The 20,125-nt window shown below is 31.0% G+C and overlaps 1 protein-coding gene and 2 long non-coding RNA genes across 3 annotated transcripts; 2 read left to right on the top strand and 1 right to left on the bottom strand.

Annotated features, from left to right (window-relative positions):
- The first annotated feature begins 1,747 nt into the window (after positions 1-1,747).
- Positions 1,748-4,529, top strand: LOC146904860 (putative aldo-keto reductase 2). The gene is made up of 5 exons (XM_085724391.1): positions 1,748-2,041; positions 2,236-2,436; positions 2,776-2,948; positions 3,209-3,311; positions 3,985-4,529. Exons 1-5 carry the CDS (start codon positions 1,829-1,831, stop codon positions 4,312-4,314), a joined length of 1,020 nt encoding a protein of 339 aa, XP_085580517.1. The 5' UTR covers positions 1,748-1,828; the 3' UTR covers positions 4,315-4,529.
- Positions 4,530-16,173: 11,644 nt separating this feature from the next.
- Positions 16,174-16,713, bottom strand: LOC146904859 (uncharacterized). Its single transcript, XR_015018249.1, has 2 exons — positions 16,576-16,713; positions 16,174-16,466 (listed from the first exon to the last, which is right to left on the bottom strand). It is a non-coding gene; the product is annotated as an uncharacterized LOC146904859 (long non-coding RNA).
- Positions 16,714-18,934: 2,221 nt separating this feature from the next.
- LOC146904858 (uncharacterized) lies at positions 18,935-19,790 on the top strand. The gene is made up of 2 exons (XR_015020619.1): positions 18,935-19,021; positions 19,728-19,790. It is a non-coding gene; the product is annotated as an uncharacterized LOC146904858 (long non-coding RNA).
- The last annotated feature ends 335 nt before the right edge of the window (positions 19,791-20,125 follow it).

The raw sequence follows: 20,125 nt of genomic DNA, 5'->3' as shown, positions 1-20,125 counted from the left end.
CCATATTTTTTTATGATCAATCTCTCTAACTAGGAGAGATTGAATGATTTTTTACATACTTATTTAGAACATTATACAAATTTCATCCGCGAAAAATTTAGCTTAAAATTTGATTGGTATGTCCAAATTTTTGTTACTTTAATCTTGAAATTTCGATGTTTAGAAAAATTCATATTTAATTCATTTCATGTTAAAAAAATATAATTTTTTTATAAAAGAGTTTCTTATAATACTCTTAACATATTTGTGAAAAATTATTCAAAAAATTAAAAGTTTAAACATTATTAAAAAAAAATTAACAAAGACTAAAACTGTGTGCCGAATATTTTTATAGAAACCAAAACATATCACATTTTTATACGATGACTAAAAACAAAATTCAGTATATTTATAAGGACTAAACTTATTTAACCCTTTAAATAATTACATTTTAGTGGATCACATTACCTATAATCACAGCCATTTAAAAGCTTTCTTTTGTGGTTTATACTATTCATTTTGAGAAAAAAGTGTGGTTTATATTCGTTTCGAAAATAAAAATAAAAAACAAGTCTCCTATAATAGATGACCTATTATGGTCTCCCACCAAGACGGGCCCATCAAAGACCCTTGTAAGAAGAAAGAGAGTCAATTTCGTTTTTTGTACTCAGCAAACGAGAAAACTATGATAGTTGAACAAAAATAGTGTGAAAGCCAAAACTCTAGGTGAGAAATCAATTTCCTGAATCTAGTATATTAACAAAGGCTGCTGAAGAAATTTCCAACGGGTGAAAATGACAAATAAAGATACGTAATGTATTCATTGTCTTGAAATGAATCACTTGATGGTCAAGTTGGGTGCTCTTCAACCATGAAAAAATATATGAAGTTTATCACACATTTTCTAACACATTTTATTTGTTAACATCCATATAAATTCTACCAGATCATGTAAATTCCATATAAATTTGGTAGATTAATATAAATTTTAACCAACAAACAAAACCGTATTAAAAGATGTGTTAGAAAGTGTGTTACTGATATAATTTTAAGAGAGTGTGTGTTAATTACTAGTGTTACTTCTAAAATAAATAAATAAATAAAGAACAAAAAACTGTTAGTGGAAATGTATGCAACTACTCTTTTTTTAGGTGAGATGATGTATGCAATTACATAATGGCCAAGTTTGGTGGTCCTCGTAGACTTTGTATTCTGTAGTTTTTCTATGGAAAAATTGATTTGAATACGCATCATCTATCTACTCATTCATGATTTTGATCCACTAATTGTTTAATTAAAAAATAACCATCCAATTTTTTCTCCAACTAAGTAAATTCCTCTTTTTTTTTTTTTTAAGAAGTCAAATTAATTTATTAGATTTGGTACATTGAACTTGAAACCTTAAAATTTGAGACCTTAAAAAGAACATATTCCATGGTCTTAAATCAACACCACATGGTCAATCCAATTTGGTTTCAAATACATATAATTTTAATAATGAGCTGATAAGTTATAAGGTGATACTCCATCCGTTTCAAAATATAAGCAAAATTCAATTTTTAGGTTCATTCATTTAATGATGTATGTGATCCATAATATGAACCACATACATCATTAAATGAATGAACCTAAAAAATGAATTTTGTTTATATTTTCGGAGTATATATTTTAGCCTTATTTAAACTTTACTTCTAAATTAAAGTTTGACCTTTCTTTGTTGTATGACATCAGCTAATTATAAATAGACCTGGTGGTGGCGGAGATATTCACAACATAAATTTTTTCTGGCCATTTTACATAGTATTAGGATATAAGATTTATTGAGTGTTGTGCTGTGAAACTGAGAACAATGGCAACAGTAGGAAGAATGAAGTTAGGATCACAAGGCATGGAAGTGTCCTTACAAGGACTTGGTTGCATGAGCATGTCTGCTTTCTATGGTGCTCCTAAACCTGAACTTGACATGATTGCTCTCATTCACCATGCCATACAATCTGGTGTCACTTTTCTTGATACTTCTGACTTTTATGGACCTCACACCAATGAACTTCTTCTTGGAAAGGTTACCACTTTCTCTTAACTCCTAATATAAAATTTTATAGTCATGATCTATATCATACACTTTTAATTGATGATGAGTTTTGAAATACAAATATACCACAAAGTTATTGCCTAACATCGAGCTAAGTGATTTCGTAACCTTTACATAGCGTAGTAGAAATGTGATGAAATGTGTCTGTGTGAAATTGAGGACAGGCTTTGAATGGAGGAGTTAGAGAGAAGGTTGAATTGGCTACAAAGTTTGGAGCCAAATATACTGATGGTACATTTGAGATCTGTGGTGATCCAGCTTATGTGAGAGAAGCTTGTGAAGCTAGCTTGAAGAGACTTGATATTGATTGCATTGATCTCTATTATCAACATCGTATTGATACTCGTCTTCCAATTGAAATCACGGTAAGATTCTCAATAAAATTCTTTGATTTGATTTTGGTAGCTTAAATTGAGTACCATAAGCATAGGTTTGTTTCAGTAAATGAGATTAGTCCATATTGAAACACATTTTTATATTTACCTAAAATTAATGTTTGGATAAATCTACGATCAGCTGCATGGTAAAGTCGGTTATAGATTTCATTCAAGATAAGGGTATATGCTTTTATAGATGTGAAATATGAGACTATACCATTAATTAGCACCAGATATCTGTTTTACAACTATATGTCTATATCAATCTAAGATATATATAACTGGACAGTGTGTGATAACTTAAAGTTTTCCCTTTTACTATGTAAGATTGGGGAGCTTAAAAAACTAGTTGAAGAGGGAAAAATAAAATACATTGGTTTGTCTGAAGCCTCAGCTTCAACAATCAGAAGAGCACATGCAGTTCATCCAATAACAGCTGTGCAATTGGAGTGGTCACTATGGTCAAGAGATGTTGAGGAAGAAATAATTCCAACTTGCAGGTTTGATTTAGTTTACAAACATTATGTTATGTTATCTAGCATTTCTCTCTGTGGTACTTTATTAAAATTGCAATGATATGAAGGTATAAAACACGACAACGATTGTAATTTAAGAAAATGGAAGTGATTGAATGTACTTACATGTATTGGTGACATATGTCAGTGCACCAACATGTGTTTGACACCAAACACACGTCTTTAATCATTGGTGCTGCATAGATATGAAGTCTAACCTCATGAGTTATGATTTTTTTTCTTAGGGAACTTGGTATTGGAATTGTTGCATATAGTCCTCTTGGGAGAGGATTCTTTTCATCAGGAACAAAGATTGCTGAGAACTTTACAAAGGATGACTACCGCCAGGTTTGTGGAAAAGCATGCTTTTATAGAAATTCATATCAATTACTTGTTCGTTATGTTCATCAACTCAAATAACAAGTATGAAATACTGGCACAAACATGATATTGACACCGACACATAGACATTGGTAATAATTTAATAAAAACATAACTAATTGAATGCAATCTCATGTTCGGTATTGTGTTGGCGTCAGACACCGAGACATGTCACACACCGAACACAACTTAAACAGGAAGGTTTCGCGCTATATAGATTCAAACCTTAGCACCCCAAAATGTTCTATTTTAACTAGTACTACGTCAATTATTAAATTACCTATTAATAATTATTCATGCTTATTTTCCGTGTCCTTCAAAAAAAATGCTTATTTTCCGTGGTGATCTCCGTATATCCTCACTATACCATACATGTTTTGAAACCACAAGATCAGATCAAACTATGTGTGGCATGGTTGTAAAGTCGTTGCAGGCGAACATAATCTATATAGTTCATATCAAAGGTGTGTTCAATGTCAAACGTGTCAAAGTCTAACACGACTCTGAATCATTGAATTATCCCAGCTGACACCTTATAACTTATTAATCAATGTACATCAGGGAAATATCTTTATTATCTCATTGAATGTTCCTCACTGATGCCTAAATATAATATTATATTTGTGTATATGTGCTGCAGCATATGCCTAGATTTCAACCTGAAAACCTACAGCAGAATCAGACTATATTTGAGAGGGTTAATGAACTGGCTGCTAAGAAGGGATGTACTCCATCTCAGCTTGCATTGGCATGGCTTCATCACCAAGGAGACGACGTGTGCCCGATACCCGGAACCACCAAAGTTGAGAACTTTAATCAAAACATCGGTGCTTTATCTGTTAAACTAACACAAGAAGAAATTGCAGAAATTGAGTCCTTGGCAGATATTGTTAAGGGTGACAGAACCGGAAAGGAACCTACATGGAAGGAATCTGACACTCCACCACTTTCGTCTTGGAAAACTGCGTAATTAAGTAGTTTGAATGCTTAATGCTCATATCAACATAGTTTTAAATTTCGATTGTGGTTCGACTGCGTACTTTTATATTGTTGTAAAATAGTGACAAATGTGGCTGCAATTACGGACCATACTTTAGAACCATGCATATCAGTATGTCATATGTATTTGCTGCTGCTACCATAAGAAATAAATTGGTATGTGTAAAAGGATTTTTGCTGTGTAAACATCTCTAGTTTCTAGCATTTGTGTTTTTTTAAGCGGTTTGAACTCTAATGAAGACATACACTAGAAGAAAAATGTCCTACGCCTACACACAATTACTTTGTCAAATACATATATATAAAAATTTCTCTGTAAAATTATTATTACCATGTCGATATTTCTAGACTAGACACCTCCGTAATTGGTTCAAATGCTGGATCTCAGAGTTGAATGTAAATTTTAAGTGGTGGTTGTCGCTTTCTCTATAGAAAAACTGAAACTTCTCAAACAAAAGTGCTCGATCTTCTCCCTCCTCACCACCGTTCCACCACAGCTTTACCACAGCTCCTCCGCCCTACTACCACCAATCCATCTTCTCATTTCCTAGCCACTCTACCACCGCACACTGATCTCCTTCACCATACATGTATATATGATTTGCTAACTTGTGCCTTAAGACACGAATTAATGAGTCAAAAATAGAAATATTTTGTTGTAATCAATGTATTTTAATTTAATTTTTTTACTTTCAATTAATTGAATGCACAAATTTTAAGAGAATGTTTCTTTCATTCTAATTTAACTCAATTTGATGAAGATTTCTTTTCTAAAATTTGGCTTTAGTTATTGACATTGAAATTATCAATTTGTCAGGGTTGTGCTACTGCTAACCAGTGTCCATTGGTTAAGGAAACAAATAAAAAGAAATTTTAAGTTAAAAATATCACTTTTTAAGTTTTTGAAGAGTTGACTGCACAACATCAAATGTAATTACTATTATATTTGATTTTAAAATAGGATCATGCTAACCGGTGTCTATTGGTTAAAGAAACTAATAAAAAAAATTAATTTAAAAATATCACTTTTTAAGTTTTTGAAGAGTTGGCTGCACAACATCAAATGTAATTACTATTATATTTGATATTTGATTCCTCAAGCACTCATTAGCATTTATATATATATATATATATATATATATATATATATATATAGTATTGTCTTACTCTTAATGTTATTTCTAACAAATTCTCTCTCTTCCAACAATTGTTAGAACACAAATAATGTCTAAATTGAAAGAAAGAAAAAAACAATAGTATCATAGTGTGATAGTTTGTATTATTACGATGAAGTTGTTTAAGTTAATATATAAAATATTTACCAACCAACAAACTTATATCAAAATCATTTTGGAAAATATCAATAACTGGGGTGAAATGATACAAATTTTGTGGTAAATCATCATTGGCAACTCTTGTATTGAAATTGTGTCTAATAGTCCGACATTCTCATGTGTTCTTGACATCATGGAATACATTCATACTATAGACAACACCTTCTCAATTGTTTTTAAAAAATGATATTAGTGTCTTTTTGGCTAATCCATGAATTCGGTTTCATTGAACAAAAGAAATCAGAATCCAAAAATAGATTACTAAGAAACACGTCTAATTTAATATAATAATACTAGAAACAACCTTATTGATGATAACTTCATCATTCATTAGCACCATTTCGAATGAGTGTGACTTCTGAGATTTTGATATTTCAGACACAAGCTACATTTTAACAATCATCACCATAAGAAAATAATCCCGAGTAGAGTTTGTGATGTTATAAATCATGACAATATTTGGGTTGATAGTCATATCAAAAGAGTGACACAACAAATATTTAGGAAAAATATTTAGCAAAACCATGGTTGCAAACATGATCATGATAAAAAAAATATAAAATAAATAAGCATAAAGAAATATAAAATAATTTCGAATCTTAATTTTTTTTTAAAAAATTGGTGATAAAAGAGGGAATTTGAAATATTTAATTACCAACAACTATAATGACTCATTTATTTTGTATAACTATTGACTCATCTACTGAAATTTAGTATATTCAAGAAAAGCAAATTAATGGTAATACCATGTGCTTGTAATTAAGTGGCTAAAATTTTAATAACTTCAGCAGTGGATATACCATTATTTGATTGAAAACTATTTGGATAAATTGTGCTGATTTGGATAATTTGAGTGTGAACATGTAGACTACTACATTTATATTAATACGATGATTCTATTTCAGTGCATATTTTTTTTACTACATTTATAATTTAAGTGTAAACGTGTGTAGATTACTACATTTATATTAATATATATAAAAATTCTCTTTCATAGAACATTCTACGTCCTAGGTGATTATTACTAGAGACTCTATTTATAATTATAATTTTTTTACGGTACTTGATAAACTATATAATAGGTAAGGGTTGGAACTTCAATTCTCGCGTCATAAAACTTGTAAGTTGGAGATTTTACTAGACTATTTTCTCACCAATTAAGCTTGTGTTACTTGAGGTTATAATGACTCCTTAAATGATCATCAAACTTAAGTTAATCACCTTCCTTTTCTTTTGCACCCCCTTCTAGTGTGGACAACTTCTGATCACTTCACCCACCTTGGAGAATTTCCGGCATGGAGGCACAAGATCTGAAGCTTCTTGAGACAAATAATGTGCAAAATGCCGATGTTGTTGTTGCTCACGATGGAACCGGTAATTTACAAAGGTGATGGACGCAGTGTTGTTGGCGCCAAATCATAGCAACAAATGTTTTGCTATACACATAAAAGAGGGGAATTATGTAGAGTGGAGAATGTTATTATCGGCTGCAGAGAAGATGAATCTCATGATAGTAGGAGATAGTATGAATGTCATGTCTATCTCTGATAATTTGAGTCACGACCGAAATCATTTGACTACGTACCACACAACTGCCTTTGGTAAGGATACCAATACTCTCACACTTTAAATTTTCTTTACTACATTTTCAAGATAATTTGTATTTTTATGTATCTTCATGCATGTACTGTCTTGTAAAAGAGAATAAATATGAGTCCTTTGTCAAGATTTTTTTTACGGGATGTGTCCATTGTCTAGATGTTTTAACTTTCTATGTATGCAATTCTAAAAAAAAAAAAAAAAAACTATTTGAGCAAAAATATGTGTAAAACTATAGTATCTAGATTAATTTAAAAAAGAAAATTTTGTGTTATTTGTCAGGATCTTAGATGGGGGGGGGGGGGGGGGGGGGGGGGGGTGGGGGGGGGTGGTTCAAACTTACACATGCGCGCATGCGCCTGCTCGCACACAAACGCGCAAGGGCTTTTTGGGATTTTGGGGGATATGAGCAACTAAAGGCAGGCAATTTTCAAAAGTATTTAGCCCAATAATTTGAAAATGTTCAATAATGGCCTAAAACAAACAAATCCATCAGTGGAACATATTGAACACGTCAGCCTGCAACCCGACCACCTAAACCATTCATTGGACTGAATTAGGCATCACATTACTTCAAGTATATCTGCAATGGATCGGATGTCAAGAACACTACTAAGTTATATTTAGCGGCGTTGTCAGGATCTTAGATAGGGAGAGGGGTTTCAAACTTATACATGCACGCACGTTCCTGCTCGACAGCAATTTTCAAAAGTATTTAGGCCAAAAATTTGAAAAGGTTCAATAATGGCCTAAAACAAACAAATCAATCAGTGGAACCTATTGAACACGTCTGCCCGCAACCCGACCACCTGAACCATTAATTGGACTGAATTAGGCATCACATTACTTCAGGTATATCCTCACTGGATCGGATTGGATGTCAAGAACACTACTAAGTTATATTTAGCGGCGTTGTCGGGATCTTAGATGGGGGGGGGGGGGGGGGGGTTCAAACTTACACATGCACGCACGCGCCTGCTCGCACACAAACACGCATGCGCGCTCATGCGCAGGCTCACACACACACACATATATATATATATATTTTTTGTATAAAGAAAATTGTATTGTAATTAAGAAAGTGATTTAAATTTAAATAGCTTGACCAAGTGAACTTACCATTGTTTGATTGAATACAATTTTGATAAAAGGCATGATTAATTGGATAGTTTGAGTGTTAACTTGTAGAGTATTACATTTATATCAATATGAAGATTTTGTTTAAAAAATTCTAATCTATCCTTAAAAAAAAAAATCTAATCTAAGCAAATTTGAGAAGAAGGGAAATGATAATCGGTACCCCTAAGACACTGGTTAAGGAAACAAATATACTTATAAGTATTACATTGGTCATTTATTTAGTTATTTATTTGGTTTAACTATTGACTTATCTACTGAAATTTAGTATATTAAGGAAAAGCAAATTAAGTGACTTGTAATTAAGTGACTAACATTTAAATAACTTGCAAGTGGACTTACCCTTATTTGATTGAAAACGATTTTGATAAATTGTGCTAATTTGGGTAATTTGAGTGTGAACATGTAGAGTACTACATTTATATTAATATGATGATTCTAAATTCAATGCAATTTTTTTTCTTCTACATTTATAATTTGAGTGTAAACGTGGGTAGAATAGATTACTACGTTTATATTAATATGAAAATTCTCTTTCAGAGAACATTCTACTTCCTATGTGATTATTACCAGAGACTCTATTTTCAATTTTAATTTCTTTTAGAGCACTTAATAAACTATATAATAGGTAAGGGTTGGAACTTCAATTCTCGCATCATAAAACTTGTAATTCGTAGATTTTATTAGACTATTTTCTCACCAATCAAGCTTAGGGATTTACTTTTCCCACCCTATGGGTTTCCTCGCGCGCCCTATTTTTTCCAAAAATGCCCTTGAGTTTCCGGATTTTATAATCCGGAATGGTGTTTTCTTTTGTTAAAGGGTGGAAAAAATGAGTAACGGATTTTTCCGGATTTTGTAATCCGGAAACTTCAAAAAATAGGGCGCGTTACATGATGTTTTCGGATTACATAATCCGAAAACCCCCTAAACACCCTTTTTCAAGGTAAAACAGTTCGGATTATATAATTCGAACTGTATCAGCACAAATTCTAAACATGTTTGTAACATGGATAATCATTTTAGGGACAATATTAATCCTTCTAACTCTCATCCTTCTGTTTTTGGGTCATTGTTACATGTTCTTAGTCAAAAATCGGATTTTCGGACTACTTGATCGGATTGCTCCGAAACTTCCCCAGAAAATCAAAAAAAATTCAAGGACCATGACTCCCGTTTACGGGACTCCGCCCCTCAAAATCCAAAATTCCATCGTTTAGACCCATTTTTCATTTTTTTTTAATTTTTCAAATTCTCAGAAAAATCCGAAAAAATTTGCATTAGTTTTATTTGATTTTTAGAATTTTTTGATGCTATTTTTATATTTTTATGATTTTATTTGACAAGTTTTTAGCATTTTTTACTTAGTTTTTTTTGTTGTATTTAAAAGCAAAACTCAAAACTGCTGAAATGTGAGAGAATCTGATGACTCATTATACATAAGAATTGTCCGGATTATAAAATCCGAAATAGTAGACATGAATCTGGATTTTAAAATCCGGAACACACAAGGGCATTTTTGAAATTTTACAGGGCGCGGAAGAAGGCCATAGGGTGGGAAAAGTAATTCCCTTAAGCTTATGTTACTTGAGGTTATAATGACTCCTCAAATGATCATCAAACTTAAGTTAATCACCTTCATTTTCTTCTGCACCCCCTTCTAGTGTGAACAACTTATTATAACTTCACCCACCTTGGAAAATTTCCAGCATGGATTAAGGCACGAGATCGGAAGCTTCTTGAGACAATAATGTGCAAAACGACGATGTTGTTGTTGCTCTCGATGGAACCCGTAATATTACAAAGGTGATGGATGCAATGTTATCTGCGCCAAATCATAGCAACAAACATTTTGTTATACACGTAAAAAGAGGGAATTATGTGGAAAATGTTATTATCGTTGCAGAGAAGATGAATCTCATGATAGTAGGAGATGGTATGGATGTCATGTCTATATCCGTTAATTTGAGTCACAGTCAAAATCATTTGACCAACGTACCACACAACTACATTTGGTAAGGATACCAATACTCTCACACTTCAAATTTTATTTACTACATTTTCAATATAATTTGTATTTTAATATAATGTATCTTCATGCATGTACTGTCTTGTAGAAGAGATTAAATATGAGTCATTTGTCTAGATTTTTTTAGGGGATGTGTCCATTGTCTAGATGTTCTCACATTTTATGTATGTAATACTAAAAAAATAAAAATACTATTTGAGCATAAATATGTGTAAAACTATAGTATCTTGACTAATTTTAAAAAGGATTTTTTTAACAAGAAATGAATTATGTGTAAATCTATAGTATCATTGAGTAATTTAAACAAGAAAACTACTTGGTTATAGTCAGTAGTGTTACCAGGATCTTGGATAACAAGGTTTAAATTTACACATGCGTGCGTGCGTGCGTGCGTGCGCGCGCATCAACACTCATATTATATACATAAAATTGCATTGCATGCGCGTGCGCTCACACACAAATATTGTATAAAAAAATTGCATTGTATTTAAAAGTTACATAGATACTATGCAATTGTTTCCAATTGTTCTATAAACAATCTAGTCATTACAATCTTCATAGTATAAACAATGTTTTTTTAATAACCACATAAAATTTAATTACATTATTTCTTGTTAAATTGTAAATTTTGATATTATCACTTAAAAATTAGAAAACGAAGTGTTATCAATTAGTATCAATTATTATAATTAGCCATGAGCAAACCACCATTTAATCTCTAAATGTGTACTTCATTGTGATATTAATCTCTTGTTGTATTGAAATTGCAAATACATCCACAAGCATCTCTTTTGAATTTTATTAACTTTTTTAATGATTTTTAAACTTTATTAATAATTATTATTATTAGATAAATTATACATATGTATGCGATACCAATTTTTAATGTACACCCTCCAATCACTATTATATGCAAAATTTAATATTTTATGTTCATTCATTAGATGATGTATATGGTTTATATTAAAGACAACATACATCATTTATTAAATGAATTTTTTTTTTTTTTAAGGATTTATTAAATGAATTCTTATTGAATGAATATAAAATGTCAATTTTTGTTTATAGTAGTGATCAGAGGATGTAGTAATTTCTCTTCTTATTTTACTATTTAATTAAACTACAAAATTTATAATTTTTTATTCAATCAAATAATTAGTGACTAGACTCACACACGTTAAGTTTGAAAGTGTAAAATTCTCTGATTCAAACTCAAACCCCTACAAATCAACGTCTACACATATATCAAAGAATTCTATTTACGACATAACAATTTTTTTTAAAAAAAAATAGGTGGATAACATATTATATCTTCATGATTTTTTAGACAAAATATTTTTCATCTCTTTTCACATTAATTTTTTTCATAGTTGACTAATAAATATACATGTAATATATGTTAAAATATTTAACACGCTTTAGAATATTGTTTAGTGACAAGTGAGTGGTTTTACTTGTTTCATAAACTTGGATCCATACACAAAAGTCACTTTCAAGATTTATTTTAAATTTCGATTACAACATAGTGCATACACTCCTTCACTCTCCATGCACGTGGCTTTGCAGTCTGTATGTGGTTTTGAATCAAAGCCTTTGAATGGACAGTGTGTGACTTTACTTTGTAGTGTGAGTTGACAATAAATTGCAGCTGGTGCTAACATAAAATTTGAGTGGATTAAAATTGAATTAAAATACCATTATTGGTTTAAATTTGCAAAGTAGAGGGGATTCAAGTGCATCCCCTGGTAATACTTTGGCTCCGCCAATGGTCATAGTAGATAATATGCAGTTACTTAGACTTTAGTGGTTTCTTTTTTTTGAAAGATAGACCTTATTGGTTTCTTAGGAACATACAATTTAATACAAGTCGAATTAGATATAATGTTTTTTTTTTTTGAGATGATATGACTTATTTTTCTTTGTTTGTTTCTTTTCCTTTGGTTTAATATACTTTGGTAGTAATAGCAGTTTGCTATTCTAACATTTTGTTTTAAAAAATGATTTGATTTATGAATATGTAGTTTTCAGACTTTTCTTAATGGGTAGGTTTGGTCGGGTTTTGGAAAAAAAAATCTGAACTAGTAAAAAATAACTCTTCTTAGTTTGATTCAACTTTTAAAATATTCTCTCAAAAAATCCAAACTAAATTCAATCGATGAAAAACAAGTATTTTTGGTTCGGTTCAATCAGGTTGACATTTGTGTTAGTCATATGGAATATAGTGATTGGGGTGTGATAGATTGATCACTTCTACCTGAAATTTGTCAATTATATGTGAAAACAAAACCATCGTGAGTTAACTCACGTTGGTGTTCAGAACGTGATTCAACGTGACTTAACTCACACATCGTAAGTTAAGTCACACAATGTTTAACACCTGCGTGACTTAAGTTACGAGGGGGCTTTTTCGGAACTTCAGTTGGGAGCGAGCAAAACATGATGGGAGAAGAGAAATTTTCTACATATATTACTACTTACAACATTGTCCAAGAGGTTACTAAGTATTGTTTGAATAGAGAGGTACACAATTTCTTATTTTGCTTTGCTCTATAATATGGCTATATGATTCGTGTCATTGAGAAGATTGTGGGTTATGGCTATAGTGTAGTTTTGTTCAATGTCTTGATTTGAAAGCATATTCATGCCTAAACACTTTGTGCACAATTTTCCTGGCCATTTTGTTGTTGTGACGTCGGACCGAGATCGTGATTGTAGCTTCTGCACCCCAATGGTGTTGGCTGCTATATTACTTGCTTGTAGAACTGGAATGTTCAGCCACCATATAATAGAGCAAGCAATGAATGGTTTCCAAGAGAGACAGAAACTTGGGCATGATAGTAATGACACAATAAGTGTTTATATTATTTGGGGTGCATATCATGTGGCATGCATTCTTCACTTCTATGTTGACTATGCACAATTTGGATTACTCTGTTATGTTGTCAGAATATATTTTTCTAGTCCTTTGAGCAAGCTCCAAAGTTTTGGTTGGAAAATTGTGGATTACACTTTCTTAAAAATAGAAGTGTTGCACCTAGCCAATTCTTTTCAGGAGAAACATTTTGTGGAATTGGGATGGGATGCATTTGTAGAACTTCACATCTATTTGCACCAACGATATGATGCTTATTGTTTCTATTATTGCATGAAATTAGTGGCCATTTTGCAGAACAACACCATCATGCAAGGCAGCTGGCAAATTCTTCAATTATCTACACAATGGGAGAGCTTGGGCAAAAGTAAGGCCATTTGGAAAGATGCCACCGTGACTCAACAATACTTTTCTAACTTCAACAAATTAATGATTACTGTGCATATTTCTATTATGGATGGCTGCTCTCTACTCATGTTAACAACAAAAGCAACCAGTGCTTTTAAATGTGAGTTTACAATTTTCCAAGTTGTTGAATTCAAGTTGTGGGATCCTGGTGGATGTTTTATTGTCTATGTGGAAGTTGCAACTATTATTCTACACCATTATCTTGACTTCAACCTTAAGGACAATGTTGATTTTAAAGGGGAAGGTAATGTAATGATCCTAAATAGAGAAAGCCATGTCATCAAATGAAGCTAGCAAATTGTCATAGCTGCAAAGACACGTGGGCAAGTATTGGATGAAAGGTGTACATCAAGGAGTGAACAAGGCTTATATAAGGGAAAGAAGACATATAAAGAAGGTATTGAAATTCTGATTCTCCTTCTCTGATAGTTCTTATTCTCCTTTCCCCTTTATCCTTCTTTATCTTTCAATTTCACTTCTATCATGTACTTAAGGATTATTTCTCTCGTGTTTCTTAGTTCTCTATAATAGATTATTGAATCCATTACAGACATCCTAACTCTAGACACTATGATCCGGCATCCGATTGACTCCAAAGGCTTTTACTTGAAAAAGAATCAACAAAGTGGGATGAATAATACAATCTCAGTGAGTTTCCGAATTCGGGATTTATAAAACATATCATTAAACCACATACCTTCCATAACAATATTATATATCTTCCCTTTTGGTTATCGATAAACATTGAATGTTAGCATATGAAAGGTTGCCACATACTTTAATATAACTAGACTATACCAAGCACAACTCTTACTGCGTCAGCCAAATTACTTGGGGGTGGGTAAACAAAGTAATTTGTACTGTCAATGTAGTATGTTATAACGAAGCTTTGCAAGTGGCGCCTCACTTGCCTACCTACATTGTAACTGACACCTAAGGTTTTCCCCTCTGCTAAAAGGATTGTCTTAACTTAATAATCTTCCCCATATTAACTTAACATTGCATAGTTGCAGAAACCGCAACTAGTAAAATTACAATATATCTTATTTAAACTATGTAGTTGCATAATACATAACTAATAAACTTACTAACTACTTTCGTCTATCTACATAACTAGTAAACTTATAGGTTACATGATTGAAGGTGGAATTTGGTTTGCATGTTGATTGCCTAAGAAGAGGAATCAATGGGTTTCTTGTGTTGGTGTTGTTATTGAACATATTAGAGAAGGGAGAGGGAAGGAATTATGATCCCTTACTTGGTTTCTAACTATATATAGGAACTAAGTTCTAACATTATACAATGACCGTTACTATTATGTCTAATTACCGTTGTATCCTCACATTGTCCCTAATTTTCATTTACTTTAATCCACTAATTTAATCTATATGTAAACAACTAATACTATTAAGAGCATCCACATTGGTATGGTCTTTATCGTTTAAGACCCGGTACTTAATACGTACCCACAATGTGGAAAAAAAAATTGGGGGTCTCTTAAGACTCAGGGTCTCACTTAAGACCCCAATCTTAAGTGGACCCACACTAGTTTTCAATAAAATAATCATTATTTGAGTTGCTTTTGTTGCTTTTCATTAATAAATAGTTATTGGTGGGACCTTTTGATAGAGGATCTCCATTGGAGTGATTGAGTACCTATTAAGTACCATTAGTAAAAAATAATAAAAAAAGTGATGTGTCCATGTGAGACCCGTTTAAGACCTCAAATGTGAGGGTCTCCATTGTGGATGCTTTTAAGTACCGATAGATACTCTAGGTTTTGGGATGTTACACGAAGTCTGTGGTTAATAAACTTAATTGCAATAATCCAGATAAATCAAAAGTTGGTGATATCCTTGGAGAATGTATTGTAGATGTATCCTTATAGAATGTAGATGTATCCTTGGTGATATACTAGGAAGACTATAGCTGACGTGGAGTGCAAAGAAAAAGAACCTGAGAAGGAGAAGGACACTCAAAAGGGGAAGCGTCCTTTTGTAGGAGCTATGATGGGAGGATTTACCTACCCTTTAATCGGGGTTATCTTGATAGGGTTCCATGCCCCAAAGAACCCTTGAAGGGGAATGTCAAAAGAAGGATGACTGAGATGCTCATATGTTGTCGATAAACTCAAGCGAATAAACGACTATTGGGAAAGTTTTAGGTCATATCCCCTTATAGTGTTCAATGAATGATGAGAAATAATGGGCAAATCTTGTAACGAGATCTTCCCACTAATCATCATCGTGACCATGGCTAACCACAACGTATCCATAATCTTAGGGGACGAAGGTAGCTCCTAAAACATCATAGTCATTGAAGTAAAATATATTTTTTTAAACTTAACTATTAACAATATCTTGTTAACTGGTGGAGTTGGAAATAAATTGTGATATGCCTAAATTGGAGTCCATGATGTTACATAAAAAATTAACAAAGAAGAAAACAATCTAACCATAATATTCTTTATCTTATATCATTTCATTACCAACGTCTTAGAATGCAAAACCATTATTACAAGATTCGTGACATTAAGAAAAGAAAAAAGATAAAAAAAAAATACAATTTTGGGAGTGAGAAGAATAACTAAATGGAAATTGTGGCATATAATATCATGAGGTATATTGCCTAGATTTCTTGCTAATGTAGGATCTGAGCTGCACATCGGTTATTAGTGCACTTAAGCACTACCATTCTTGATTCAAGTTTTGGGCAATCATCATCAGTTTCACATTTAATGTACCCTATAATTACAAACGAGAATAAAATAATGTTAATAAAACAAAACAAAATATTGTATACCAATAACAACGAAAATATGGAAATTTGAAAAGTATGAAAAAAATAGCTTACCGACGACGTTCTTTGCAACAAGAAATATAGAAGTATATAAAATCATAGCATACACAAACTTGAAAGTCTTAGCCATATTTTTCTCTCTTTGCATGTCACAATTAGTATATAGTTTGATCACTTTATATTGTGTAAAAGGCATGTTGTGCTAAAATAATAAAATATTTTTAGCACTTTTTTTTTGCGAACAATGTTTTTAACACTTAAGGAGTTGTTAAAAACACTTCATAAAATTAGAAGTATTATAATTAAATGTCTATATAGCACACATACTAAAGGGGTAACGTAAAAATCTTGATAATCATCTATATAATATAAATTTACGACCTGTTTCAAGGCTTTTCTCTTCTTTTCATGACAAGTGTCACTTAATTTCAAGGTTTTAAATTCTTTCAAATAGCGACATGTGGCGATCTATTCTTCTTCTATTCTCAAGCATTTGCTAGCAAGGTTTTATTAATGGTATAATATGATATATGGATGTTATTAATGAAATTCCATATTAATGTTGTTCCATAATATTAATGGTAGTCTCACGGTCCCATTTGATATAATATGATATAATATAATTGGTCTAAAAAAATGACATCGCATCGCATTTATATAGATTTTATTAATGGTTAAAAAAATATAATTGTTTTTCAAAAAAAAAAATACGATTTTATTAATGAATTCTAATTTAATTGTTTTTCTCATAATATAATTGTTAAATCATAATAATCCCCGTGCCAAGTATAGTGACCGTGATCCACCATTTTTTTTTTATGAATTCCGTTGAATTATTCAATATTTACTGTAGGAAGGAAAAAAATATATATACTTTATTTTAAGACCTGAAAATAATTGGATTGGAGGTATGTAATTGGAATTAAAAATGTATCATTAAAAAATATCGAAAATATAATTTCAGTTGATTCTATTTAATGGTCTTGCTAAAATAAACGTTGAACCTTCCCTAAAAAAAAATAAAGTGAGCCTTAAACCAAAAAAATAATCAGAATTGTTTAATAGCAAAAAATCGGATACTTTAATGAAAGAAAAAAAATCGGATACTTTATTTTAGGACAGAGCAAGATTTTATTAATGGTATAATATGATATACGGATGTTATTAATGAAATTCCATATTAATGTTGTTCCATAATATTAATGGTATTCTCACGGTCCCATTTGATATAATATGATATAATATAATTGGTCTAAAAAAATGACATCGCATCGCATATTATATAGATTTTATTAATGGTTAAAAAAATATAATTGTTTTTCAAAAAAAATACGATTTTATTAATGGTTAAAAAAAACGATTAATTTATAGATATATTTCACAGGATGAATTGGTAAAAAAAAAAACCATTAATTTTTTTTTAACATTAAAGTTTAGAAGAAATTTTACGTTACAAAAAAAAATTTGCTATGTTACTTTTTATACCATTTATGTCAAATGCTTCTACTATTATTTTTGAAGATATTTTTTTGGTTACAATTTGTTTGACTAATTTAAACTTTAATGCTAAATTTCGGTTACTATTTGTTTATACCATATATGTTTACTATCTACATTATTAGTTTGGAAGAAATTTCGGTTACAGAATTATTTGTCATGAAGCAACTTTAATGTCAGATCTTTGTTACTATTTCAACACAAAAACTTTAATGGTAAATTTTGGTTACTATTTTTTTGAAAGGAAAATTTTGGTTACTATTTGTTTATACCATATGTTTACTATCTACATTATTAGTTTGGAAGAATTTTCGGTTACAGAATTATTTGCCATGAAGCAACTTTAATGTCAAATCTTGGTTACTATTTCAACGCAAAATGTCGATTACAAAAGTAATGTTCGATCACTACCAATTTATTTTTCTGAACCGTTTGATCACCCTTCGCAACTAATATGCAAGGATTCTTTGAAAAAAAAATCAATATGCAAGGGAAATACTTAATAAAAACAAAATATTATTTAATTTGATTTATTTGAACGTTAATATATCATATTTTATGTTTATGAAACAGTAATAAAAAATTGGATACTTTATTTTAGTCTATTTAGTTTTTTTCAAATGCAATCATTTAATAAAAAAAATATTATATTTTGCTTAATAGCTAATATATGAGCTCAAATTTGATTGGTTAAGTTACATGTTGTTGTTTTACGTAATTATCCTCTAAAAGCTATTATAAATTAGACCCTTTGGCCAACACATTCTTCACACCACAACTCCTGCTTTGCAGTTGTCTTTCATATTCCTTTCTTTTTCATTACGTAATCTTCGTATCTCTCTGTTCAGTTGAAATGGCACCAAAGATCAACTTGATTTCTGATATATCCCCTTCCAAAGAAAACTGGAATATCAGGGTTCGAGTCGTTAGCCTTTGGTTTGTGAGGGATATGAAAAAGGATCAACTTCCTTACTCCTTGGAAATGGTTCTAATGGACAATAAGGTAGTTTGATTCCATTTGTTTTTAGTTTTTATCTTTCTTTTTTTTATCAATAATTTTTTGTTTTTTTTTTGTCAAAACAATAATTTTTTTGTTAAGGTCGTGTGTAACTGTATCAAGGACTTCAGTTTTTTATAAAGCAAAGAGCGATTATTGTGATTTTTTTTTTTAGAGTATGCGATTATTGTCAAAACAATAATTTTTTGTTAAATTGATTCTTTTTTTTTATTCACAGGATGAAAAAATACGATCCTATACTATAATTTAGGAGCAATTGAAAACTTATTCACAGGATGAAAATTTATATTTTTTTTGATCCCACGTTAGAAGCAACAAAAATATTTATTTTTCGTCCTGTACTATATACGTTCACCGTCCTATACTGAAATTTTTCACCGTCCTATACTAATCCAAACAAAAATACGATCGGTTCAGTTTTTTTTTTATATATATCAAAGATCGATTATATCAATAATTTTAGAAATTGTATCAATAATTTTTGTTTGGGTCCTTGAAATTTTATTTGTTTATATACAATTGATTGTTTATATTTTTTTGTCCGGCTGTTTTTATTTTTCGTTCTTCTATTATTTTATCCCTAATTGTATTAGGTCAATATTCGTAATTGTATTGTTCTCTAAATTAATCATATAACTTATTTATATTATAAAATGTTTTGTTATCTAATTTAAAGTTTTTTATTTTATAGGGTGACCGAATCAATGCGTCTGTTAGACGTACTCTCATATACAAGTATGAGAAGGAGCTGAAGGAGGACCGTGTATTCTCTATTGGAAATTTTAGTGTTGCTTCTAATGTGGGTACAAAAATAAAACAATGTGATGATAAGTTTGTTCCTGACCAAAAATAGTATTATCAATTAAAGCAAATCTGGTCTTTTATGTAAAGGAATCATTTTTTTTTAATCTTGGTTGATATTCTTTTCAGATGTTATGGGTATGCTGACAAAGGTGTTGTTCAATCCAACTTTCAGTGCTGCTCTTCTATTAAAGAAGAGGTAATTGAACGAGGTTATGGTTTTTTGTATTCGCTAAATGAGGTTGTGATGTTAAGGCGTCTACGTTTAAACAAATATGGATTCAGTTA

This window comes from Medicago sativa, chromosome 7 (assembly GCF_051527215.1).
Source record: "Medicago sativa cultivar Bolivia chromosome 7, Bolivia_mono, whole genome shotgun sequence".
In the NCBI taxonomy this organism is placed as follows: Eukaryota; Viridiplantae; Streptophyta; class Magnoliopsida; order Fabales; family Fabaceae; genus Medicago; species Medicago sativa.
Note: the sequence above shows the minus strand (reverse complement) of the source record. Positions and strands in the feature narration are given on the sequence as shown.

Coding starts and splice junctions, on each gene's coding strand:
- LOC146904860 (XM_085724391.1), top strand. CDS start 1,829: ATGGCAACAGTAGGAAGAATGAAGTTAGGATCACAAGGCATGGAAGTG. Junction 2,437..2,775: donor GTCTTCCAATTGAAATCACG/GTAAGATTCTCA, acceptor TTACTATGTAAG/ATTGGGGAGCTTAAAAAACT. Junction 3,312..3,984: donor CAAAGGATGACTACCGCCAG/GTTTGTGGAAAA, acceptor TATGTGCTGCAG/CATATGCCTAGATTTCAACC.